We start from the raw sequence: 26,289 nt of genomic DNA on the forward strand, positions 1-26,289 counted from the left end.
ACTAGATATGGTGAACTTCACAAATCTTTAGTTTAAAGTATGTAAAAGCTATAACAAGAGAATAGATAGCTCACCTGTGTTTTTACTTGCCGACTTTTACTTATAAGAAATTTTTTACTACTATCCTCAAAATATTAGTTCTAGTTTTCATATCTAGAACAAAATTTATCAAATTTCTTAAAAGATTGTTTTTAAGTTAACTAAACCTATAGAAATGTGGCAATTTGCTCTTTTGTGGAGTATAGCTGATAATTTTAATGTTTAAAACTTTGGAAAACTAGTAATCCGTTTACTACAGCTTTTCTAAACTTTAAACTAAAGATTTGTGAAGTTCATCATATCTAGTTCAAGTTGCCACGGCTAGCAGCTAAACCTCCGAAGTAGTAGTTTTTGTTTACCCACCGTTGCCTCGGGCAAACGATAGCTATCATAAGATCGAGTTGAGAGATATATATATCTCGATCAGAGGATATGATAGATATCATGGCCCCGAGGCCATGATATCAGGGCAAAAGCTAGAATCCCACAAGTTTAGTTGCTAGGTGTGGCAATTTTGACTAGATCCCATAAATTTCAAAAATCTTTATTTTAAAATCTAAAAAAACTGTATCAAATGAAATACTAGTTTAGTAAAGTTTTAACAGTTAAAAGTTACCGATGATACCGCTCAAACCTCAAATTGCCACATCTTCTTAGATTTAAAGAAGTTTAAAACTATCTTTTATGAAATTTGAAAGATCTAATTCCAATTGTAAGAACTAAAACTTAAATTTTCAGGATACGAGTTTAAAATTTCTAATAAGTTAAAGGTGGCAGGTAAAACTGTATTAAATAAATGATTCATTTGCTACAGCTTTTTTGGATTTTAAAATAAGGATTCTTGAAGTATATGGGATCTAGTATAAATTGCCACACCTAGCAATTAAACTTGTCAGATTCTAACTTTTGTTCTGATATCATGGCCTCGAGCCCATGATATCTATCATATCATCGGATTAAGATATATATATATATATATATATCGATCCGACCATATGATAGCCATCGTGCCTCCGGAGGCACGATGGTTCAACAAAAGTTACTACGCCGAAGATTTAGCTGCTAGCCGAGGCAATCTGAACTAGATGTGATAACTTTCATGAACCTTTGATTTAAAGTATTAAAAAGCCGCAGTAAATGGTTAGTTTGCTCATCAGATTTTTACTTGCCGACTTTTACTTTTAGAGTATTTTTTGTCACTGTTTCTTAAGTTTAAAGTTTAGCCTTCATAACCAGAACGATAACTACAATTCATCTTAAAAAATAATTTAAAAGTAGATTAAACCTATGAAGATGTGGCAATTTGAATTTTTGCGTAGTATAGATGGTAATTTTAACAATTAAAACCTTGGAAAACTAGTGATCGGTTTACTACAGCTTTTTAATACTTTAAATCAAAGGTTTATGAAAATTATCATATCTAGTTCAGATTGCCTCGACTAGCAGCTAAATTTTCGGCGTATTAACTTTTGTTGAACCATCGTGCCTCTGGAGGCACGATGGCTATCATATGGTCGGATCGAGATATATATATATATCTATACGAGGCAATCTGAACTAGATGTGATAACTTTCCTGAACCTTTTGTTCAACGGTGCCGATCGTCAATTTGGAGGCTCCATCATCGAAAACAAATGGGTGGCAACGGAGCCCGTTTGCTATCGATAGTATTCTAGCTCAACTCTATATATATATATATATATATATATATATATATATATTACTATTTAGCCTCTTTTGATAAGTCTATATGTGCTCATATATGAATATTTTGATCGTATTCTTTGTGATAGTTTGGTTCCTCTGTTCGATCGTGTTTAATTTACAATTTATTAATTGGTGTACCTTAAATATTCTAAATTTTGCACTGAGATATGAAAACTGCGGCAATGTGCATCAATAATATCGCCTGTTGTAACTTGTTATCGGTTGGAATAATGGTGTTTTTTTTTTTCAGGTTTTCTCTACATTCTAGACTTAGCTGGATTAGGGTTGAACTAGTAGTTACTCTATTTCTCTAGGATATCCTACACTAAAAATTACTTCTTTAGTCACCTGAAAAGTTGCATGATCTTCTTTGTTATAAAATCGTCTTACAACATAGGATCTTGGCCCTAAAATTTATGTGCCTATTTCAGAATATATCATAGTTCAAAAAAGTTATGTATGTTTCTTACCTTGAAATTGTTTTTGCTATGTTTAGCTCCTTATAGTTTGTATTATGCGAACTTTAAGAGATTTTGATGCTACCTTTTTAGGTTAGAGCTTTACAAGCAGTTGACTAGTATAATCCTATTTAGTTGCGAATTGCTCTTTTCTGTAAATAAGTTTTGGTTTTATTATAAGCTACTAGTTTAAATTTATCCTTGTAAAATTAACGAATCCCTTTTTCTTTATCAGGTAACTGTTGTACACGTCTGTGAAGCCACATTAACTAAACGCTTGATTGAATTTGAAAATACCGAGTCTGGCAGTTTGACGGTAAGTGTCTCTTTTGTCCTTGGAGACCATCTAAGTGGAGATGTTTTTCTGCAATTTACTTGGGCCTTGGGGGCGGATAAAGTAGGACTTACATAACTGTATCAGAGGAACAAATATTTAATATCTTTTCATACAAGAGAAGTTGCTCATCACAGGTGGATTGGTATTTTAAACTTTTTAAAACTTTGTGCTACACGTATTAAAGCCTTTTGCAATAGATTTCGTACTTGTCTAAGTTGAAGATCAACACTGTCCGGTATAGTAAAAGAACATTTAAACTAATTTATGTCGTAGTTTTTTGGTTGTACGGTAGTGAGGACAAAATGGATGATTATAATCATCATCCAATATAAGGCTCCTCAGGATGAATATGACAAGTATCGGCGAATATTTTGTTTGCATTTTTAATGATACGGATGATGTTAATCTATATGGATTCTCTGATTAAAACCCCATCACATGTTCTACAGCACCCGTGATTTATCTGTCATTCACTTTTTGGCAACTTAAGTGCATAGTCAAGAGCTCATTAATCATTAGGATTCTTTGTTTCTAGATCTTTTCTTTCAGTTATGTAGATCAAAATCAATGGAGTGGGTCATCAACTTGGTTTAACAATGATTGTGGATCCTAAGATTCTTATTTGATGCTACAAGTGTAGTCAAATCCATATTTGCGTATGTGAGGTGATTTGGTGATAAATCATAAGCTAGGAGATGCGCTAAGATGTTTTCTATTGAAAAGATAGATCTAGTAGGAAATGGGCCCAGAAAGTATATTAACACCCCGACTCATGTGCATGATGGATTTATCCCATTAAAATTGATCGGTGAGCTAGAAGGTAGGGATTTATCCTATTAAATATAATGCGTAAATTTAACCTGTTAAATATTGAAAGTAGGGATTGAACCCACAACCTTAGAACCAAGGGATTTAGAATTAACTCTGATACTATGTTACCCAAAAGATCAATCGTTTGGGTAACATGGTATCACAGTAGGAGGTCTTGAGTTCTAGTCCCGCCAAGCTCCTATCATTATTAATTTTTTTCCTTTTAAGTTAAGTCCATGTCTTGGGCCATCTAAGCTGATGTGAGAGAGAGTGTTGAATATATAATATTAAAACACTATTCTCTAATAATTAAGCTTTTGAAGGACAACGGTTGTTTCACATTCTTTAACATGTTAAGTATAAAAATAAAAATACCGTTCTCTAATAGCTTAAGCTTTTGAAGAACAATGATTGTTTCACATACTCTAACATGGTATCAGAACAATAGGTTCTGAGTTTGAATCCCATCGGACTCCTACTCTCATTAATTCAAGTCTACGTCTTAGGCCTATAAAAAAAAAAATCCCAAGCCTAGACGTAAGGGGGAGTCTTGTGTATAAAATATAACAACACTGTTCTCCGATAGCTTATGCTTTTTGAGACGATGGTTGTTTCACATTCTTTAGCAACGGTGATGATCAGATATCTCATATAATTAAAGTTACATATTGGAACTTTTTATGGATAATCATGTATGGCAACTAAGGTTCTCAAATAAAAATTTAAGGCGAACTTCAATTTGCTCCCTTATAATTTAGCATATTCACTTTGCTGCCCTTTGATTTAAAAAATTGCACTTCACTTTCATGTGGTTTTATCTTCTTTCACCGTAAGGACCTACCATCAAACAAGATAGCAAAAGTCATTTTTTTTGCAAATCACAGGACAATACAGTGTAGTGTTTTACCGTCTTATAACCTGTACTTTACTATGTTGGGGTTTCCAAAAGGTATTACATTTCTACCCTGTTAAAAAGTAGGCCCTTACGGTGAGATAAATATAAAACTATAGGGTTGTTAATTGTAACTAACTTTTCGAACCACAGGTTGGCATAGTAAAAAAGCGCTAAAGCAGAGGGAGGTAAATTGAAGTTTACCCATAAATTTATTGCAAAGATTTGCCCGATGCTTTTTGGTCCTCGAAGGATCTTGGCATTGAGCTATGCTCTATTTGTTCTTGATCAATTTAAACTGTTATATGCTTTCTCCACTTTTATCTAGCCTCCGGCAACTCAGCCCTGGTCTCGTCTTCTCTGTAGATTGAAGAGTTCTTAATGAGGGCCGATGAACTCGAAAGAGAGTCTTATTCGAATAATTTACCGAAACCAGGAGAAGTCCTCTGCAAGCACAAGGATAGCAACAAGGATAGCAACGAGCACCATTTTGCCCATGGACTTTGTAGGAAATGTTATAATAAAGTAATTTTTTCCCCTTCTTTTCTACATTTATAGTTATATTAGAATCAGCAGCGTAATTAGGGATGCTTACTATTTATCGTCTTTACAGTTTATTAAAATATCAGGAGGACTAGAGGGAGGTTCTGAACCGCCGGCCTTCCAGCGTGCGGAAAGACTTAGGATGGAAGCAGCCAAAAAGGAGGCAAAAATGAAAGAATCTGGTCTTAACACTGAGCTTTTTGACGCGGAAAATAGTCCTGTTCATGTATGTCACGAGCTTCTCGCGATATTCAATTTTATATTTTGTTTCTTTAGATCTCTTCCAAGGACAAATATATTTGTCGATTGATTTAAACTGCTAAAACTATAGGCCATGTTGAACCGGACCTTCCTACTTTGATGATGTTTATAGTATTTGAATTGTTAGGCTTTGTATGTATAACATATATTTACAACATTTTTTTCAGGGTGAGAATGGAGATAAATCAACTGTTACATCAGAAAAATCTGGAAATGAGTCGCAAAAATCTAGAAGTCCTGAAAGTCCTGGTGAGTTGGTTTGATTTCCTTAACCATAACATGAAAAATGTCCTTTTAATCAAGGATTTAAGTGTCGTGGCACGCGGTCGTGTTGAAAACTTACCGACACGGTGCGTGCCGGTCCGTGTCGATGCGTGCCAATCAAAAAGAATACATATGTACTGATACTTAATGGCATAAAATATTTATTTCTTTAAGCAACTAAATATTCTAATTGCTTCTTATGTATTTTTATCAAATATTTTGAAATTTATTGAGAAAATTATTTACTAATTTAAAGAAAAAATAATTTTGAGCTGTGCAATCGGTACGGGGGCTGTATTGTACCGATATCTTATTGGCACGATATGACACGATGGATACGACCCGTGCCAATGGGCACTTAAATCCTTGCTTTTAGTTTCATGCACATATATGAATATGAATGTATATCACGTCCGGATGTACGTATGTACAAAGGGTTATCCATGTTTTACATCAAGTGCGCTTTTTGCAGGTCATGAGACTGTTGATGCATCTGCTCAAAGTGAAAACGAATCGCAGGATCAGAATGAAGCCGCAGTCGATGAACCAGAAACCTTCTCTGACATTGATGATGCAGAGGTGTGCCATCTTATTACCTTTTCTTTTTCGTTTTTAGCTTCTTTGATCAGTCAAAGAGCTTTTATAATGTTAATGCTCTAAATTTTCTAGGTGGATGGATACCTTCACAATGAGGAGGAGAAGCATTTTAAGAAAATTATCTGGGAAGACATGAACAAAGAGTACCTCCAGGTGTTATGCTAATTTTCTCTACTGTTGATTATCTACTAGTTTTCTTGTTTGTTCCGCAGCATGTGATTTAACTACCATTATTTAATTATTAATCTATTGTGAATTTTAACAGGAACAAGCAGCAAAGGAAGCTGCTGCGGCAGCAGCAGAACTGGAAGATTTTGTAAACAGTTCTGATGGCGCTCAGGAAAAGAAAGCCAAGAAGGTAACAGAAAAACTCATCGTGCTCTAATTAAGCTTGACTTTATCTTGTTTTCTGCTCCTTTCTTTGTATTAGATTAATTTTTGTCTTCCCTGTAGATTTAAGATGCAGCAACCTGTAATGCTTCTTTTCTAAAATTTGTAGATAGAGGGATATACACATCCCTTTGAAAATCTATTAAAAGTTAACCAATTTCCCCTTGAGCGTTCCTTTAATTCTACATTAAGTATCAATGAGCTTTTGCATGTGTTATCGCTCGTAAAATGCGGAGCACTTTTGCAGGAAAGAAAACAAAGGCGAACTGAAGATGGTAAGAAATCCGCTCCTGCCCGGACTCCTTTCGAAGCAACGTGCAACATGCTGAAAAGAAAGGTATGTTTTCTTGAGCTCTTGGCTTTTTGTATTCTCTTTCCTCAAGTTTTAACATGAAATTCAACTTTACTTGCAGGGTTTTGGGTCGAAAATCAACATGGGAGCAGTTGAGGGGTTATATACCGTAAGTTTTATTTTCTTTTCATTTATTCATGTATTTATTTTTTCCTAATGCACTATTATAGAGGTGATCATTTTTGCGTTTGGTGTTAAGGATTATAGTTATCGTACATGAGTGCATGGTGTTAAGGATTATAGTTATCGTACATGAGTGCATGAAACAATGAGGAATTGGCTCAGATTTTTTCCATGTTATAACTTATAAGATCTCCTCTATCTGAGGTCCTATTATCATATTATTTGAGCTCGTTGATTTATTCATTTTTGCTGCTTATGATATTGTAATGTCGAAATAACTCGAGTTCGAGCATGAGATACTTAGAAGCGTCCAGCATGCAAGTGATTTTTGTTTCAGCTTTCGTCAGCATAGGTTTTCAGTAGGCATAGGACCAAGGCCAGAACTAGTACGCCGATACATTCTTATTTGTCTTATCCTTTTCCCAAACAGTCTGACCAAGACAACCGGAAGAAACAAAAATCCGCTCCAGATCCTCTCGATGAATTTGGCGACACCGATGGCGCTACCGAGAATAACGAAGCGGTCGACGGCGGAGATGTAGGAAATGATGGCGAGGCCGAAGCATTTGATGACTATTACGAGAACGGCGATGAAGACTATGCGTACACCGAGAACTTTGATTTCGATGAAAACGATTAGCTACTCAATGAGCGGTCTGAAATTTGCGACGAAGTTGAAGTATCGAGGGATTGGCGATTTTAGCTGTTTGATTACTCAAAAAAGTGGAGTGTAATCTACGAGAGGTTGAGAATGAAAGCAGGCTTTCCTGGAAAAGCTTCCGCCTGCGAAACCTGCTGCTCTTCATTTAAAGCCTGACGAACGAAAGAAAGGAGGCTTTTACAGATAACTTCAAATTTCTCGAGACTGTTGTCGCCGTCGTCCTTGTAATGCAGTATTGAGAATGTAGATTAGAGATCCTCCCTTATGACACTATATGTTTTTCGTTTCTTTATTTATCGCAGTGAGAGATGGCCTATTCGAAGGCGACACGATGTATAATTATCGTCTGGAGTGTCGATGTGCATAAATAGTTTTCTTTTTCTTTTGTGTTTGTTGGATAATAATACATTTTAAATTTGAATGTACAAATCTTTGAAAAGTGGAGTTATTCATTTTTCATATTCTGATCTATTGTTGAATAGTTTCTGATCTATTTGATACTACATCGTCCCTGAACCATCTTTCTTTTCTTTTAATTCCTTTTTTGGGACCCCTAATTAAATCTATTTTAGTTCCTCAACATTGCATATTGCACTTTAGTCCCTCATCAGAAGAAAAGCCACTATTTTCTCTTATTTAATGGCTTTTGTAATTCTATTTGGAAAAAATGTTGGTTATTAGTGTTTATGACATGCTTGGTTTGGCGTAATAGCTTTAATGTAACAAGCATAAGCCTACTCTAGTCTTAGTATGCTTAACTCTTTTAATCTTTTGGGTGTAATCATCATTCAATATATTATAATCGGGTTAAGAGGTTTAATTCTATTGCTAGTGTAATGTTCCGCGTTTCGGCGAGCTAATCACGTCAGGAACTAATTTGAGTTTATCTGCAGGGGCAACATAGAGACATAATGATTTTTTTTTTTTTTTTCTGGTCAAGTCAGTAGTTCTCAGCGTGTATAATGTTAGTTCTTGAAGTTTAAGTTCATCTTCGAATTCAAGTACATCACGGCTACTGGGAAAATGGCATCCAATTTCTATACTGATTGTGTCGGTCCAGAGTTTTTTAAGATGAGACCACTCTACAATTCACTGCATAAACTCAATTGACAACACTTCTAATCTTTCTGAGTATATACCGCCTCTTCACCTCCTATAGGGAAAAAAAATAAAAAAAAGAATTGAGATCTCAATTGTGCCAAAAGATTAAAAGAAAGCTGAAATCCAAAAGTAATAATAACTAACAATCTATCAAAAAACTAAAGGAAATAAAGAAAGGTACTAAAGATAACTTAATTTACTCTAGATTACATAATAATACTATTTCCTTTCTGGTTTGCTTTGTCAAGAGGTCTTCCAACTAAAAGCAAAAAGGGCCAATAAACTCAAATCAAATTTCAATATTCTCACATCAAAATTGATTTACAAAGATATATAAAGAAACCATTCAAGACAAACGCTGCTACCAAGAAAAGAAAAAAAAAAGGAAAAAAAGGTAGCAGTATAACTTGAAGAAAGGGTTAAAAAAAACCACGCCACCACCAAGTCGTTCCCTCTGTGCCCTCCGCTGCTACTATCGACGATGTTCGATAAATTCCTTTTCTTCACCAAATTAAAATAAATTTAGAAGAAAATTTTGTCAAAAAATAAAATAAAATTTAGCCGGGCCCTAAATGCAAAAATAGCTTAAAATAATTTTTTTTAAAAAAAAGAGAGCAAACCAATCGACTCTCTCTTTACCACCATTTCATTTTACTAATTCTCTCTCTGTGTTTTTTTTTTTTCAAGCTCCTATGTGTGTATTGGGCCTCAACCACCACCACTAAACTCTCCAGACGAGTTTAGAAAAAATTGTAGAGAGAAAGGAAAGAGAGAGATGGAGAGATGAAAGTTTTAAAGAGGAGAGTGAGATATAAAAAAGGTAAATACACCTCCTTTGTGAGAGAGAGATACAAGTACAGAGAGTTCATGTAAAAGGAAAGGAGAGCCCATATAAAATAGAGAGAGAGTGAGAAAAAAATAATATATCCACAGGAACTAAAACTTCAGATTTAAAAAAGGCACACCGTTTTTTGATAAACTTTTTATCTTCACCAAATCAAAACAATGTAGAGAAAAATTTCATTCAAAAAACTTAAATGTAAGCAAGCCTTTAATGCAAAAACATCTTAAAATAGTTGTAATAAAAAATAGGCAAAACATAGGGAGCAAACAAATTCTCTCTCTCGTTACCACCCTTTTACTGCTTCTCTCTCTCTATTTGTGATTTTTTTTTTTCAGCTCCTTTGTGTATGTGTTGGGTTGAAGAAAGAGGAAGAGATGAAAGTTTTAAAATAAAAGAGAGTTGTAAAAGAGATAAATGCATTCCCTTCTATTGAGAGAAAGAGATGCAAGTACATAGAGCCCATATAAAAGAGAGAAAGAGCCCGTGTGAAAGAGAGAGAGAGAATGAGTGAGAAAATATTAATACACCCGCATAAACTCATATTAAAAAAAAACGACGTGGCTTAACGATGGAACTACTGCTTCTCTTTCTTTGTGACTTTTTTTTTTTTCTGAGCTCCTTTGTATGTGTGTTGGGTTAGAAAAAATTATAGAGTGAGAGGAAAGATAGAGGGAGAGATAAAAGTTTTAGTGTGAGAGAGAGAGATGTAAAAGAGGTAAATACATTCCCTTATGTGAGAGAGAGATGTAAGTATATAGAGCCTATGTGAAAGGGAGAGAGAGTCCATGGGAAAGAGAAAAAGAGTGAGTGAGTGAGAGAAAATTAATATACCCACATACTGCTTCTCTCTCTTTGTGATTTTTTTTTTTCAGGACTCCTTTATGTGTGTGTGTGTTGTGTTAGAAAAAATTGTAGAGTGAAAGGAAGAGAGAGGGAGAGATGAAAGGTTTAATGAGAGAGAGAGATATATATAAAAGAGGTAAATGCATCCCCTTCTGTGAGAGAGAGAGATGCAAGTACATAGAACCCATGTGAAAGGGAGAGATATCCCGTGTGAAAGAGAGAGTGAGTGAGTGAGTGAGAGAAAATTAATACACCCATATACAGCTTCTCTCTCTCTGTGATTTTTTTTTCCTGAGCTTCTTTGTGTGTGTGTTGAGTTAGAAAAAATTGTAAAGTAAGACGGAAGAGAGAGGCAGAGATGAAAGTTTTAATGAAAGAGAAAGAGATGTAAACGTGATAAATATATCCTCTTTTGTGAGAAAGATGCAAGTATATAGAGCCCATGTAAAATGGAGAGAGAGTGCGTGTGAAAGAGAGAGAGAGTGTGTGTGAGAAAAAATTAATACATCCACATGAACTCATATTAAAAAAAAAAGAAAAACTTCAAATACCAACCCTGTGGTTTCACACTTTCTTACTTTAGTACCCTATGGTTTAAAGTGTATCAATTTAGTGCCTTGTGGTTTCATTTTTATCTTTTTTTTATCGATTCTACTAATTTTTTTCGTTAAATCAATGACAAAGTTAAAACAAGAGAATACTAAAGTGAATATTCAATAAACTTAGGTTGGGTATCTGAAGTTTTTTGTATATAATTTAACAAAATATTAACGGAGAAGATGACTAAAAGATAAAAATGAAACCATATGACACTAACTTGATACACTTTCAACCACAGGGTATTAAAGTAAAAAAGTGCGAAACCACAGGAGTGGTATTTGAAGTTTACCCTAAAAAAAATGAAGTGGTTTAACAATGGTACTACTGCTTCTCTCTCTTTATGATTTTATTTTTCCTGAGCTCCTTTGTGTGTGTGTTGGGTTAAAAAAAATTGTGGAGTAAGAGGGAGGAGAGAGGGAGAGATGAAAGTTTTAATAGAGAGAGAGATATAAAAAGAGATAAATACATCCCATTCTGTGAAAGAGAGATGCAAGTATATAAAGTCCATATGAAAGGGAGAAAGAGACCGTGTGATAGAGGGAGAGAGTGTTTGCGAGACATCCACATAAACTCATATAAATAAAAGCGAATTGGCTTAACGATGGAACTACTGCTTCTTTCTCTTTGTGATTCTTTTTTTTTTGAATTCCTTTGTATATGTGTTGGGTTAGAAAAAATTATAGAGTGACAGGGAAGAGAGAGAGAGAGAGATATGAAAGTTTTAATGAGAGAAAGGAAGAGGTAAATACATCCCCTTCTGTGAGAGAGAGATGCAAGTATATAAAGCCCATGTGAAAGGGAGAAAGAGCCCGTATGAAAAAGAGTGAGTAAGTGAGAGAAAATTAATATACCCACATACTGCTTCTCTTTTTTTGTATTTTTTTTTTTTCTAAGCTCCTTTGTGTGTGTGTTGAATTAGAAAAAATTGTAGAGTGGGAAGAAAGAGACAGAGATAAAAGTTTTAATAAGAGAGAGATGTAAAAGAGATAAATACATCCCCTTTGTGAAAGAGAGATGCAAATAAATAGAGTCCATGCGAAAGGGAGAGAGAGAGCGTGTGTGAAAAAGAGAGTGAGTGAGTGAAAGAAAATTAATACACCTACATGAACCTATATTAAAAAAAAACGACGTGGCTTATCGATAGAACTCCCTTTGGTTTCTTCTCTAGTATAGAGCTTAATACCTTACATATATGGAATTTTCTGAATCCTGAGATCTCACATTCAAATGCCCTCTACCTTCTCCTACAAAAGACTCTCCTCACATTAAACACACAAATTAATCAATACACTTTCACTTCCTGGAGCAGAATTCCATCAAAGCATAAGTCAAAAATCAAGAAACAAGACTTTCAGCTCATGCCACTTTGTGCCAAACCAAACAAGAAAAAAAAAAGGAATGGTGAGTTCACAGTTAACTTTGGAAAATTCGGTATAGTACAGAGACTATTTATATTAAACTTTATCCCAAAATAAATATCCAAGCCTAAGTGAAAAAGAAAAAAAAAAAAAATCAAATTGAAGTGTTTATCACAATTATAACTTACCATTGTCTTAGAAATAAAAGCTCGTCGATCTCACATTCCAATAATGTGCAATTTTCCATCACACAATCATAGTAGTTCAAAACCAAAAGAAAGAAAGAAAGAATAATTCTTTTTTTTTTTTTTACCTACAAGAAAATATTCTGCAAAGAGGGCCTTCTTCCTCTAGTTTCTAAAATTGGTGATAACGATAAATTGTGCGAAGTGTTGATAAATTGTGTGAAGTGTTAATTCATCGACCGATAACATTCCAAAGATTCGGCCATTGGAATCTTGAAGAACAGGATGATTGCTAGCTATTGGGGATTTGCATGTTGTGCTGCTCGGTCAGTCTCCTCCACACCATCTTCCAGCAGTATTGCAAGGTCACAGCAGCTGCGAAACAGAGCAAAGGCACGCCGATTACGCATCCCCCAGGCGCGAGATTAACTAGCGTCTGAAATGAGATCAAAGAATTGGCCAAACATTAGTGTATACATCCAACATCAGAAGATATTGCAACATCGACAGGTATAGATATTAAAATTTAGGGGCGATTACTTATATACCCCTGAAAAGTTTTCGACTTTCTGATTTACCCCTCTTAGAAGGCTAATATTGAAAATACCTTTTTTACGTTCTAACCTATTTCAAATATACTCCTAGAGTTAATATATGTTAATAAACTCTGTTATTTCTATGAAATTACTATTTTGCCCTTTCAAATATACCCTTCTACAAGCACCGACTTTTCTTATTTGCCCTTAAATTAGGGGCACAAAAAATATTTTGTTTTTTAATCTTTTCAAATATACCCTTTTACCATCACCAACATTTCTTATTTGCCCTTAAGTTAAGGGCAAAAGTGGCTTTTTAAATTTTTTTTAACTGTTGTAGATATTTAACTTAAATTTAACCTAAGTTAACTTAACGGATAATAACTGTAGGGGTATTTTGGAATAACAAAGGAACATATGAAGGGTATATTGGAAAGGAAAACAAAAGTAAGGATAAATAAGATATTTCCGAAGTTTAGAGGAGTATATAGGCAATTATCCCTAAAATGTAGATTTTATTGGGCTTTTATGTGAAAATAGATATACTACAAGGACAAATAGATTTGCAGTCGATGTTTTATTCACTGTGATATTGTGATTTAGTAAGGATGTTCCTCACTGGGTTATATTGCTTACCATAATAGCGGCAATGATATGCACGATTGGAGCAAATACTTGATCATTTTTCTTCCCTTCAGCATAACCATTAAAAGCAATAACCATTGAAAAAGTATGGATTATTACAAATCCAAGTGAGATAATGGCTGCAGCAAATAAAAAAAAAAAAACAGAAGAAATAAGTTATTTCCAAGATAGAGCAAGGTGAACGGATGTAAACTGAACTTGGATCTTTCTTTTTTTTTTTTCTCCCCTTTTAATTCAGCAATAAATAACCATCACAGTATTAGGCAGAAATTTCTTTAAACTCGATCTGCTTTCCATGTTATTGAGGTGCACGTGTAGACGACTATCCTGAAGGATAGTTTTGCTACGTTTCCTTGAATAAAACATAAATGCGCTGAATATTTTCTTCCCAAATAACATGAGTTTAACGCTCAATGCGGCACTACGAACTTTGTCTTTGTAAGCCTCGTTTTATTAGGCGATTCAAAAGTTACATTGGAATTGAATGAGCCTGTGGGGCAAAGAACTGAAACGAATCCATAATTCACAAGCCTAGCATTTTTAGCGAGGAAAAGGGATGTGCCATTCTTTTCTTTTTCTTTTTCTTTTTCTTTGTTGTGTGTGTGTATCAAAGGCATCAAAGTTGTAGAATCATCTTAAATGTAGAAAAGACAACAGAAAAACAAGAGCCTGCTTAGTGCTATTGAGACCCTTTTGCACTTATTTGTGTACAAATAAGTGCAAAAGGGTCTCAATAGCACTAAGCAGGCTCTTATTTGTACACATGTCATAGTAAAACAAGCTTGAAAAAGAAGGTAAGAGATCGAAGCCTAACCTGAAATAAGGAAAAATGGTACGCGCGAGCACCGGTCGACATAAAATGTTGCGGGACCAAATGCAGGAGTTAAGAGACTAAGGCAGAAAAAGACGGCATGAGCCACACCATGACCTAAACCACCAGCTGCAAGAATCAAATGACCTTCATGAGAGAGAGAGATATACTTTGCCACCAAAGAAACTGGTGGAAGATTCAAGACAATTAACATGACACTGATAATTTATCATTGTGTAAACTGAAGAATTTTTAGTTATCTAATGACCTAAACAAGCCTTTAATAAAGTCTATCTTCCTCCACATATCTCCATTCCCACAAGATGACGCTCTAAAATATATTACGATGATAATGAAATTCATTGTTGCCTGAGTTGCTTATTACTGTAATTCATGTATGCAATTTCAAAGTTGAACTGTAGATTACATCCTCTCCATAGTTATTAAATTAACTAAGTGTACCAAAGCAAAAAAGTCATCAATGTGGTGACCAAAATACCTCCGACTCAATGTCTAAAAACTGAACTGCTGACAGGTTAATTAGTCCCAAAACTGATTGGGTTTGAGCCTCGTTGATCTTTGTATTCAGCGCAGAACTACTTAGCTTGAAGTGGACGGGTAAGCAGGCATAAAATATAGTGAAAACCCAAATCATATCACTGATCAAGCCTGGGCTGGCCCACGATATTTTGTGGTCAGAGTGAGGCCATAGCCCGAAATACTCAAGTTAGCTTCCGGCACAGCTCACTAACAGATATCCTAAAGAGAAACATTAGAGCTCACTCGCCGGTTGCATGACTCGAACTACAAAAAATTGAAATACCCATCTAGGTTTCACAAATGGAATTCCCTTGCTTAAATTTTCTTCAAAATGCAGCACCAGTTCTAAGAAGGTTTCAAAATTTGCTTCAAAATGCAGCACCATTTCTAAGAAGGTTTCAACCAAGCTAATAGCTGGTCAGATAAATCTCAAAACTGAGTAAACGCTCAATAGTTGATGGCACATAGATAAACAAGGTGAGGTGCATCATGAAAATGAAATGGTGGATAATTTGAATCTCTATAATTACATATATGGAGATCTAGTGCATTCCATTGGCTATATTCATAGTTACTTTGCATGTTAAGGCTCTAGTATCTTGTTATGAAATTAAAATTAGGTAAGCATGGTAAAAAGACTTGATTTTTATACATGATTCTAGTTATAGCAAATGCTTCTATCATATAAACTCATATGCCATTCAACCAACAGAAACAATACAGATAACTCAATGGGCATCTAGTATAGCTTACCTAAGGCGATTTGCATCTTATCAGTCAGAAAAAGACGGGGCTTAGATACTCTATCAGCGAAAGCATCCAACATATCTTCCATCTTCCTGCCAAACTCTCACGAAACAAAACCCTAAGGTCTAAAACACAACGACTTAAAATAATAAAAATCAAAATTTCCATATGAAACTCCATGTAAAGGGACTACCACACCTTCAAATAGTAAAATATTGACCTACTTGTAAAGCTTCCAGAATACGAGACGGATGCCTTCTTGGAAACCAACGGAGGTTATGATCAGAATCGCGTACGGCCACCATGATGAAGACCTCACAGGAAGAAACCCCCTCCACACTCCCGAAAGGATTATTAGACTTACGAGCCAAAATAGCATGCTGCATTTAGCATGGAATTCATATTAGCATTTTCTTTTACCTCAAATGATTCCTAATTTTGTCAAAATTGCCACCTCATAAGTTCATAAATAAAAATAATAACATAACATATACGTATATGAAATTAGGGAAAAATGTATGGATAGTTACTGTACTATCCAAATATTTCACTTTAAACACGATAGTTCTTGAATTTTCTCATATAAATATATAATGCAACTCGATCCCTCGAATCACACGACTTTTTCCTATAATTTGACCTTTTTAGCACTGTTTCCTTTCAATAAAACAAGAGAGTCATTTTACAGGAGAAAAGGTGAAATTATCATTTTACAGTAGACTAACGAAGCTCAAGAATGAAATTCCAATAAATGAGAAAGATCAGGGACTAAAGTACTAAAGCAAAAAGTTCAGGAACTAAATTGCGATACCAGGATAGTACAAGCCTATGGGGACTATCTATACTTTGCTCACAAAATTGTTCATGTCCCTATTTACATTAAACCATGCAAAATCCCAAATTTAAACTATAAGCTTCGAAAATTCAGTTTTTTACATGAATTTCAAGCCATTCCAAAGCGCGAAAAGTCCCCTCTTTGTAGAAATTAATCTCTTAATTCAAAACCTCCAACCTAAAATAAGGGCATATTCGTAACAAAAGTTCATGTTTTGCAGAGATAACATGATTTTCCAGGAACAGGTACTAAATTGCAAGATCAGTCAATCATGTACTACAATCATTCCTCTAAAACCCTAGCTAATAGTTCCTAGGGCAAGATAAACAGATCAACACGACAAATGCACAATCGATTAGAGAAAGATAAGTGATTAATCCATCAAAAATTCAAAAAAAGGGGTTATTGGGGTCGATCGATCGATCGATGGATGGGGAACCTGGAGAGGAGGGTGAGGATGAGGAAGGGTTTCCGGGCGATGGCGGCGACGAAGAGGGCGAGCGCGGGGCCGAGCGCGATCAGAGCGTACCCCAGCCCCGCCGCGGCCGTCATCTCCGGCGACGGCGGCGGCGCTCGGCGGCGCAGAGAGAGAGAGAGAGAGAGAGAGAGAGAGAGAGAGCCCTAGAGAGAGAATGTTGCGAGTATGTTGATTTTTTTTTTTTAAAAAAAAAAAACAATAGTTTACACTGTTCGTTAAAAGGTCGAGGGATACAATTACAAACTACAAAGAGGCTACAGAGTCTAAGGTGAGAAAATACAGGGGCGAAGTTGCAAAATAAGAAAAATATTGCAGAGGGTCTAAAATGTAATACTTTTCCCTAAAATTAGTCGGATGTGCGAACGGGGCAGTTATGGGGGCGGGAGGGGTCCCCCCTGTCTCCCGCTCAATTTTTTATTGAGCATGAAGATTTGAGATAAGTTAATTTTAATCATATTTTTTGTCGCTATTTATTCCATTTGGGCTGTATCGGGCACATTTTTGACAAATTTTTGACGGATCGAGATAGATCAAAAAAAAAAGGCGTCCCCTGCCTCTCGCTTGTTTACTTAGCGGATCAGCACGGATTAAAGACAAATTAAATTTCTCTGTATATTTTTTTGTTCTTATTTACCACTTCGTTCAGACGAAATGGAGTGGGATAACTAATACTCAGAAACCATTTCTAAAAACTTATTTAAAATTTCATAAAAACTAAATTTTTTTTAATTTTTCAACATTATCTGCCGGTCTCTGTATCAAAATCGACAAATTTTAAGGACTAAAATAAGGTAAATTTAAAATCACTTGATCGCCAAATAAATGACGCCACAAAATCTCAAAATTTGATTCGTGAGAAGTTCAAATACTCCATATTATATTTAACGGCTTGATAGCCGATTCGGCTAATAATAATATATTAAAAGAAAATGCGGAAGTACACATATTAATTTACTACTAAAAGTATTTTAGCTTTGCTCTTGCAATTACATCCCCCATATTAACAAAAATAAATAAATAAAATGGTGAGTTAGATGAGAGAGAGAGAGAATTGATGAGGTCATGCACTTGTACAAATTTCTGATTAAAACAAAAATTAAGTACCAACTTGCAATTTGGAAAAAAGTAGTGGATTCTCTTGCATTAAGTATAGAGAACCAAAAGAGGATTTTTTTTTTTTTTTCTGTGGTTGCTAAAATACATAAAATTTCTTTGTAAATTTTAAAAACCCACCGCTTAAATAATTCACTTTAATGCATTTAGCATCCCCCGTCAAAATTCCATCATTATTCCATCATTTTTTTATAATTTATATCAAAAATATTTTTAAAATAATAAAAATAAATTAAAAAATTATTTTTTAAAAAAAATAAATAAAGATAATTTGATTATATCGTCCTGTCCATTAACCTGATAACCCACTAAAAATATTTCTAAAATTTTAAGAAGGTAAAAATAAAGTTTTTAAAATCAGGGGAAAAAAAAAGGATATTTACGAAAAGGTTTTCTATATTTTAGTTTTTTTTTTAACAATAAGATATCAAAAAGTGTTGTTTATTTTACAATCAATGAATTAAACATCATCTTTTGTTCTTCAACAATGAGCTAGCTCTCAAGAAGATCCTATCAACCTCATCTAAATCCGCGGCTTTTAGCTCTCTCTGCGTCGAATCGCCGGTTTTCGCGACCGAAGCAATTTTCCGCAGGTGCTCCTCGAAATCCTCGGCCTCGCCATCATTTTGCGATGGAAACCTCTCCACGATATCCAGATACAAAGGTCGGTCCAGCTCGTCCTGCGTTTGCCCCTCGGAATCGGTCTCGAAGATGTCTGACAGATCTTCTGATTCCGAGAATGTAACAGACTCCGTCGAAGAGTCATCAGAGTCGATGAGGTCGGAGATTTCGGCTTCCGACTTCTCGAGAAGCTCTGGGCTTTTCGCAGAAGCAGTTTCTTCTTTGCTTGCTGGCCTGTGTTCACTTTCCCCCTCCTGTTTCATTTCCAGCTGAAGGTCTGTCAGTTCCTGCTGAAGCCTCGGAATGTTGCTCCGGACGGCACGGAGAGCGTCTCGATATTTGGACTTGTCCAGAGCCTGCGACATAAAATTGCGACGATCAATTTTCTACCGATTGCATAGCGACAAATAAGTATCATAACGATCGGTATCTCTTTCGATCATAGATCATGCCATTTTGCAGAAAAAGAAACTGTTTCAGCAACTTTAGTCCATTTATTCAAGTTTCATGACCGAATCTCCCTACGCGCGTTTTACAACATCGACGCACAGTTTCAAAAGGATTAGTTCAATACCATGCATCAATTACGTAAAAGCACGCATAACAAAGTGTTCCGTTTTCACAATTCAATGAAATAGCATTTTTTTTTCTTTTTTTTGTGTTAAAAAAAAGGCATATTTATCTGAACTATGGACAATTTTGATTTCAATTTATTCAATACGAGTCAATCAGCAGTCTTTGACTTTAAAATTTAAGTCAATTACTTACTTTAATGAATTTGTAGTTACAAGAATTGCGTGAAATATATACTCACTAAACCTATAAAGATAAACGACGAATGCAAATTTTGAAGTCAAAGTAACTGCCGGCCGACTCAAATCAAACGAATGGAAAGGTTGGGTAGCAAAACCAAAATAGTCCATAGTTCAAGTAAATTCTATACGTTTTTACCTACTTTAAGATCACTTTTTTGCGTATCGATGCGAATTGGATTAAGGTGTGTAGCCAATCATGCGGGCTTGCATCTTTATTCGGTGTACACATCCCTCAATATGTATCCGATGAGCGAAAGCACGAGAAATATCAAAGAGTGTACATGATTAGAAAAGGGGGGAGCATACCTTTTTCCGAGAAAGAGTAACCTTTGGGGACATTATTTCTGTGGGCGGCTGCACGTAGTTCTTGCCCCGATACATGATTATCGTATTCTCCTCGACGATATCGAGAACGATCCCTCCGCTTAATCTCGCCAACTCCACGGCGATTTCTCTCACCTCCTCGGGCGTGAACGTCTTCACGATGATTTTCACGGTTTGATGTTTCTTCCAGTGCAAATGCATGTTGAGAATCACCCCCTGGAAGATCCCGCGCCTTCCCACCGGCACGTAGTTCTTGCATTTGCGGCCCATTTTAAGAAGATAAAAGTGTTCTTCGGGGGTGAGTATTTCCGGGTCGTGAGTGGGTTCCGACGGATCGGGCGGCTCGATCTTTTTCAGCGCCTCGGCTAGTCGTTGCTCCTTCCTATGCGCCTTTCCAGAAACCAAAGTGTAGAAATATAATCAATATTTCAGATTTTCATAGAATAATTATCACAATCACAAAATAAACTGGAAAATAAGCAATTTAGTGAGACTTCGTGGTGAATTTCGGTAAAGCATATATCACGAGAAGTTACTAATTTCAACAAAATATTGGACCTATATGGTGTTTCTTTAATGTTCTAACTCCTCGGAGAACAATGTCGCGCGTTTAATCAAAATGATTAGCTCCACAACTAGTATTAGAAAAATTAATAATCCTATTGCGGCTACAAATATCCAAATTTTCTGATTTAACCGAAGATCGCATAAAAATTTTAAAAAAAGGATCGAAAGTGCAGAATCTGAAAAAGGTGGAAACTTTTGCAATAAACCCGTAGAACAACAAGACAACATACAATGGTAATTGGTAAATCATTAGTTTAGATATCGGCATAGCAAACGTGTAGGGCTTAGAAATTTTCTAAAACTACTACAATGATACAGAATAAAAAAAAATATATTATGTTCTTCGTGGCAGGAGCTCGATTCTTTTTTATCATTAAACAAAGCGACATTTAATCAAATAAAATAACACAAATTACCGCTTACTTTTTTAAGTCGGTACAGAATCTTCTCTTCCGTAGTCATTCGTTCATACTCTTTTTTCTTTTTCCATCTGAAGAATTTTAACCATCTTACAACCGCACGCTTCCCCTTCAACTTTTTCCTCTTCGCTTTAGCATTACCAGACTCCATATTTCCACTATTTTCTTGCGGTTGAGCTACAATTTCGGCCGTGTTGCAAAAATATCGGCTCGTATGCATACAACACCAACTATTGACATAAAACTTATTCGTATTGTTGAGAAACCCAAGCCCTTGATTGAAAATCTTGTACGGCAAGTTAGAAGTACTGCGAAAATATAAAATTTCTCGACAATAAAATTATTGAAAGAAAACATAAAAAGTTTATTTAAGGTACAAAAAATGATCTTTGGTTTATCTATAATAGAATAAGAATCACAATTTCTAAAATGCTCTTTATAGAAGAAAATGAGATTAAAATCACAAAAACATGCTAGATGCGAAGATTAGAGAAAGGAAAGCAACTGGTAATGGCACATGATTGATGTTCTAGGCGCATTTTAAACTAAGTGAAATGAGCCAAATATGAGATTGTGCAGATGAGGGTGTCAAGGTGGATGTTGGGATCAATTGAAATATTGATTTATCCGCACGAGTTTGGTGTTGTACGCATAGATCACATAGTACACTATTAAGAAGAGGCATTTTACCTCTATTTAAAAGCTCTTTGAGACAAAAACCATCGAGGAGTGTAGGTATCCTATCGCACAACAATGCCAAAAGAGAGGTAGTGGGAGATTAAAAAAGAATAATTCTAAAAGAGGAGATGCAGTGTAACGCCCCAATAGTCGTACATCGGATAGGAAAAAGGATTATGATTGGAAATTTAAGTACTAGAGACTCTAATACTAATAACTGGGCTTAAGCATTTTTAGCCAGTGGTTTCTACCCAATGAGTTATTAGTGCTAGTGGATTGGATCGTTATATGCAGTGTCCTCGACATAAAGTTTCTTTACGATTTAGGATTTAGGGTTTATAGGCTAATTTAAAGAGATGGTAGTCGGATAAAAAGATTTATAATGTTAAATGTGTTGGTCATTCTAGGAAAGTGGGTTGTAGGCTTTTTGAAGAGTAAGAATGATTAATCAAATCAAACCAAGTTTAACATGTTTTTGTCCCTTCGGTGGGCATATTCATAGAAAGTATTGAAAATTGTAGGAGCTTAATCAACTCCGACATGCCGCAAAATCAATTTAATCTATACATAAAGTAACAACATTATCGATATACAACAGTATGTAAATATAACAACCAAGTATATACCATTTAAACTACCAAATCAATCACAAACTCTTATCGTCGCTGCAAATTCACGGGAATGATTGCGATTAAACAAGTCGGTGGCCGACGAACACCAGCTACTGACTCTATCTATCAAGTTATTTTGCCGCATCTTCAAATGAAGCCAAAAATCCACCTCACGGTGGGTGCACTTAATGTGCATATAAGGTGTTTGTTGAAATGACTCAAAGAACTAAAAAGGAACTAATATGAAGCTATGGAGCACAAATGATTCAATTATACCTTAGTTATGGCAAATTCAACTAAAGTAGATCATTAAACAACATATTCAATCCTAAAAATCCTTTTTTTTTTTTTTTTAAAGGCCTAATTACAGTATTACACTACTAGGTATAGGAAAAATGAAGCAAATAACTCCAATATAAATGTAATGGAAATAAAAGAAAAAAAACACAAAAAGGTGGGGTTTTTTATTTCCTTTTTTTTGTTGCTTACCTTGGGGATGTAGTAAGAGATCCAAGGTGCAAATTTGCGCGGAAAGGACGAATATTTTCGAGATTATGAATCGAATCCCTCAAAACCCACGAAGTATTTTGGGGGTTCGATCGATCGGAGTCCTCGGGGAAGGGAAACGCGTGGCGAGTGGGAAAATGGGGAGTGAGGAAACGGGGGGAAACGAGGTAGGCTCGTAGAGGAGGCGGAGAAGGAGGAGGAAACGCGCGTCGGAGAAGCGAGGGGAAACGTCTCGCCATTAACGACGAAGCTGAGATGGTGTTTGCTTCTGAGGACGATAGAGTGGAGGAGGAGGAAGAAGAAGGGTTAAGGTAAAATTGTATGGAGGCCCCTCAACTATAGCAACTTTGAAACGTAACCCTCGAATTCTAGTTTTGGTAATTGCAGTGTGAGGAGACCCCCTCAACTATAGACAATTCTGAAATAGGCCCCTCAATTCTGAAATAGATACAATACTGATAGGATGGACTTTGACAGAGCATTTCTGTTGATGCACCATTTATTTGATCTTTGAACTACAATTTTATCCAATATATTTAAATTTTATTATATTTACCCGGACACAATTGTTGTATAATACTCCTAGCAAATTTATTTTTCAGCGATCATAAATTTACGAGTTCATCTCAAAATGAATGGCGTAGTAACGAAAAACTCTGTAGAAGCTTCATCCTATATGTTGCTTCTCTTTTTTATACCATTAGTGTCCCTCGACTAATCTGCAATTACGATCCAGTTAGCTAAAGATATTATATAAAGTGAGATATAGTACTGATAAATGGAGTTTGACGGATCATTTTTGTTAGTGCATCATTCATCTGATCTGAACTACTCCAATTTTACCGGGTAGATTTAAATTTCATTATATTTACCCAAACACAATTTTTTGCATAAAACTGCGTGGGAAAAATATCCTTTGTAAGAGCAAATTTATCTTCAACTATCACCATTTATTTGATCATTTTTGTTAGTCTACACAATTATGATTCAGTTAAACAAAGATATTACATAAAGTTTTATTAGAACACAAACACAACATGAATACACATTATATGCTCATGCTAAACTTTGTTTTAATGCAAACATTTATCACAAAAGGGATCTTCTTAAAGTTTTATCAGAAAACTAAAAACTCTCTCAGAATAGACCAACACATGTCTAAACACACTCAGAAGCAAAGATACATATTTACATAGTTCACTTTATGTTATTAAACATATATAAAAATATAGTACCAACTAATTAAAATAACTCATAAAGTAGAGATCTTATTATAGAGTGATGATTCCTGGTGGTTTAAACCTCGCATTCCTGTAAACTCCTTTCGTCTCGCACCTGCACTTGTATTACATTATCAATAATAATATTGCACTTTTGTTCCTCGAACTATAAAGCGCGTGACACGTTGATGATCCTCACATTCGTTGTTGTAGTCACTGGCTCAAAATCTTAAACTTGTTGCTGTCAAGTTCCACCATCTAATTTAGTTGAGTAGGCATTAATATGTCGCTGATCGATGTGGTAGTACTGTAACTTCTTAACCTTTGTCGCGTTGTCACATCCGTGACGCATCAGCATTTAGTCAACAAAATTGGATTGTGGAATTTGATTGCAATAATCAAGAAAGCTAAAGCCATGAATTATAATAAATTAAAGTTTGAAAATCAGAGTAATTTAGCTTAAAAATAAATGGCAAGAAAAAGAATCCCACCTTATGCTTCTAAAACATGTGTTGTTGCCTTCTGTGGCTCTGCAACATGTAACATGACTGGGCAATTATGTAGCAGGGCAGAGCCAAGCCAGCTAATTGGAGAAATATCTGAAAACCAAAGATATTATATTAGTTAAAAAGTACTTTTTGTTTAGGCTAAATTACAGAAAATCTTCCTATTAAAATCCGATTTTTCACTTTCTTTCCCTGTCATTTAAAAACCTACACTTTGCCCCCCTAAAAAATAAAAAATGTTGACAGGGGGTACAGTGTTAATAGTATTGATAAAATGACCAAAATGCCCTCTCCCTCAACCTCTCCTCCCCAACCCTCCTTTATCTGTAGAAGGGTATTTTCGGTATAAAAAATATATAATAATAGGATATAGACGGAACCCTAACGGAACACTGACGGTAGGGTCCAATGTGAATATTTGTTTTTTTTAGGAGGGCAAAGTGTAGGTTTTTAAATTACAATGCGGGAAAGTGAAAATCGGGTTTTGATAGGGAGGTATTTTATAATTTACCCTTTTGTTTATTCACTCCATACTACTATTCAAAATTTGTAAATTTATTATGAAATTATCAAAATGCCCTTCTAAACCGCAAATCCCAGTAGTAAACCTTGAGATTTGAAGATATTTGAAGGAACTTTTAAAAATCAATCGAGGCATTTTGGTCAACCAGAATGACATTAGAGTTTTTTGGAAGTTTTGAAGTGCGTAGAAGTTATCTAAACTATCGGCCATTTTGAATCGATTACCTAATCTTTCAAATTTTTGATTTTACTACTCGACCTTTTAATTTATTTGTTTTGAGTCAATCAACAGTACTTTAATTTCAAATTTTAAACTAATTACTTGCTTAAATGAATTTATAGTTAGGAGAATTACATGAAGCATACTAACTAAACACATAAAGAGGAACGACGCATTCAAATTTTAAATTAGAAATGCTGTTGATCAATTCAAATCAAACAAATTAAAAGATTGAGTAGTAAATTAAAATTTTAAAAGATTGGGTCTCTTTTTCAATCTTTAGGCATATTTCAAAGGCTAAAATGCACTCTTGGTTAAATTATTAAAATTTCTAGCATAAACTCTCGAAATTATTGTAATTAAGTTTTATAATTCGATTAAATTAACTAAATACTAATATTTTACTAATATGATGTGTTGTGATATCTTACTAATTGTCACGTTATTGATTATAATACTACCACGTTAATACTATATTAGCAACGCATTACTATGTAACTAACTAAATTGGATTGTGAGATTTGGCTGCAATAATTTTCAGATTTTGAGACAAAGATCGCAATAAATTATAATTTGAGGACTATGTTAAAAGTTAGTGCTAAACCTCGTTTGATCTTAAGTTTAAATAAGTCTCTTTTTTTTTAGTCAACTTGAGTCTTGTGGTTTATTTTGGATTAAGTGAGTCGAGTTGGGCCAAATGAGTTTAGTTAGGGGTAAAAAAAAATAAAAGAGTCAAGTAAAAAGTTAAGGTGAGAGAGAGGAAAAAAAATATAACTTTTTCTCTTTTTTTTTCTTTACTCTCTTGTGCTGTGTTTTTTCTAAGAGCAAGAGAAGTGTGAAAGAGAGTCCAAAGCTTGTGAAATTTTGACAAGTTTGAGCTATTACCTCTTTTCCTCTCTTGTGAACTTTCATTGTAAGTTATTTCTAGTTGAAGTTTTATTTTGTATTTTTCAGTTTTCCATTGTATTGTTTTGATATTTTTCGTGAAGTTGATTAATTTTATATGTGAAATTATTTGAGATTATTATTATGAGCTTTCTATTTTTCATTCATGTTTTAGGCATATAGAAAACTTGAATTTTCGGTTTCTACACATCGAATAAAAAGGGTGTCCTCAGGATGGAGTCGTTTGCACTTTTCTCCAGTTCAAAAGTATATATAATTTAGCATATTTCAAATCAAGCTTTTGCATAAATGTTGCATGAGTAG

At 34.9% G+C, this 26,289-nt stretch overlaps 3 protein-coding genes across 5 annotated transcripts in view; 1 reads left to right on the forward strand and 2 right to left on the reverse strand.

Moving 5' to 3' along the window:
* Nucleotides 1–7,868, forward strand: part of LOC109725782 (transcription factor IIIB 60 kDa subunit) — a 13,492-nt gene extending 5,624 nt beyond the window's left edge. For all 3 annotated transcript variants that reach the window (XM_020255133.1, XM_020255134.1, XM_020255135.1), the window contains 10 exons: nucleotides 2,440–2,520; nucleotides 4,610–4,768; nucleotides 4,857–5,012; nucleotides 5,215–5,296; nucleotides 5,784–5,890; nucleotides 5,981–6,061; nucleotides 6,174–6,266; nucleotides 6,546–6,635; nucleotides 6,712–6,759; nucleotides 7,204–7,868. In XM_020255133.1, coding sequence (XP_020110722.1) covers nucleotides 2,440–2,520; nucleotides 4,610–4,768; nucleotides 4,857–5,012; nucleotides 5,215–5,296; nucleotides 5,784–5,890; nucleotides 5,981–6,061; nucleotides 6,174–6,266; nucleotides 6,546–6,635; nucleotides 6,712–6,759; nucleotides 7,204–7,413 — 1,107 coding nt within the window. In that variant the 3' untranslated portion in view covers nucleotides 7,414–7,868. The remainder of the gene's footprint in view (nucleotides 1–2,439; nucleotides 2,521–4,609; nucleotides 4,769–4,856; nucleotides 5,013–5,214; nucleotides 5,297–5,783; nucleotides 5,891–5,980; nucleotides 6,062–6,173; nucleotides 6,267–6,545; nucleotides 6,636–6,711; nucleotides 6,760–7,203) is intronic.
* On the reverse strand, nucleotides 12,316–17,088 carry LOC109725372 (gamma-secretase subunit APH1-like). Its single transcript, XM_020254532.1, has 6 exons — nucleotides 16,919–17,088; nucleotides 15,869–16,024; nucleotides 15,651–15,736; nucleotides 14,361–14,486; nucleotides 13,538–13,665; nucleotides 12,316–12,801 (listed from the first exon to the last, which is right to left on the reverse strand). The coding sequence occupies exons 1-6, from the start codon at nucleotides 17,029–17,031 to the stop codon at nucleotides 12,658–12,660; spliced, it is 753 nt and encodes a 250-aa protein (XP_020110121.1). The 5' UTR covers nucleotides 17,032–17,088; the 3' UTR covers nucleotides 12,316–12,657.
* LOC109725350 (uncharacterized CRM domain-containing protein At3g25440, chloroplastic) lies at nucleotides 18,496–22,928 on the reverse strand. The gene is made up of 4 exons (XM_020254506.1): nucleotides 22,595–22,928; nucleotides 20,821–21,124; nucleotides 19,813–20,220; nucleotides 18,496–19,047 (listed from the first exon to the last, which is right to left on the reverse strand). The coding sequence occupies exons 1-4, from the start codon at nucleotides 22,849–22,851 to the stop codon at nucleotides 18,538–18,540; spliced, it is 1,479 nt and encodes a 492-aa protein (XP_020110095.1). The 5' UTR covers nucleotides 22,852–22,928; the 3' UTR covers nucleotides 18,496–18,537.

Source organism: Ananas comosus, linkage group 20, assembly GCF_001540865.1.
Source record: "Ananas comosus cultivar F153 linkage group 20, ASM154086v1, whole genome shotgun sequence".
NCBI classification, from domain to species: Eukaryota; Viridiplantae; Streptophyta; class Magnoliopsida; order Poales; family Bromeliaceae; genus Ananas; species Ananas comosus.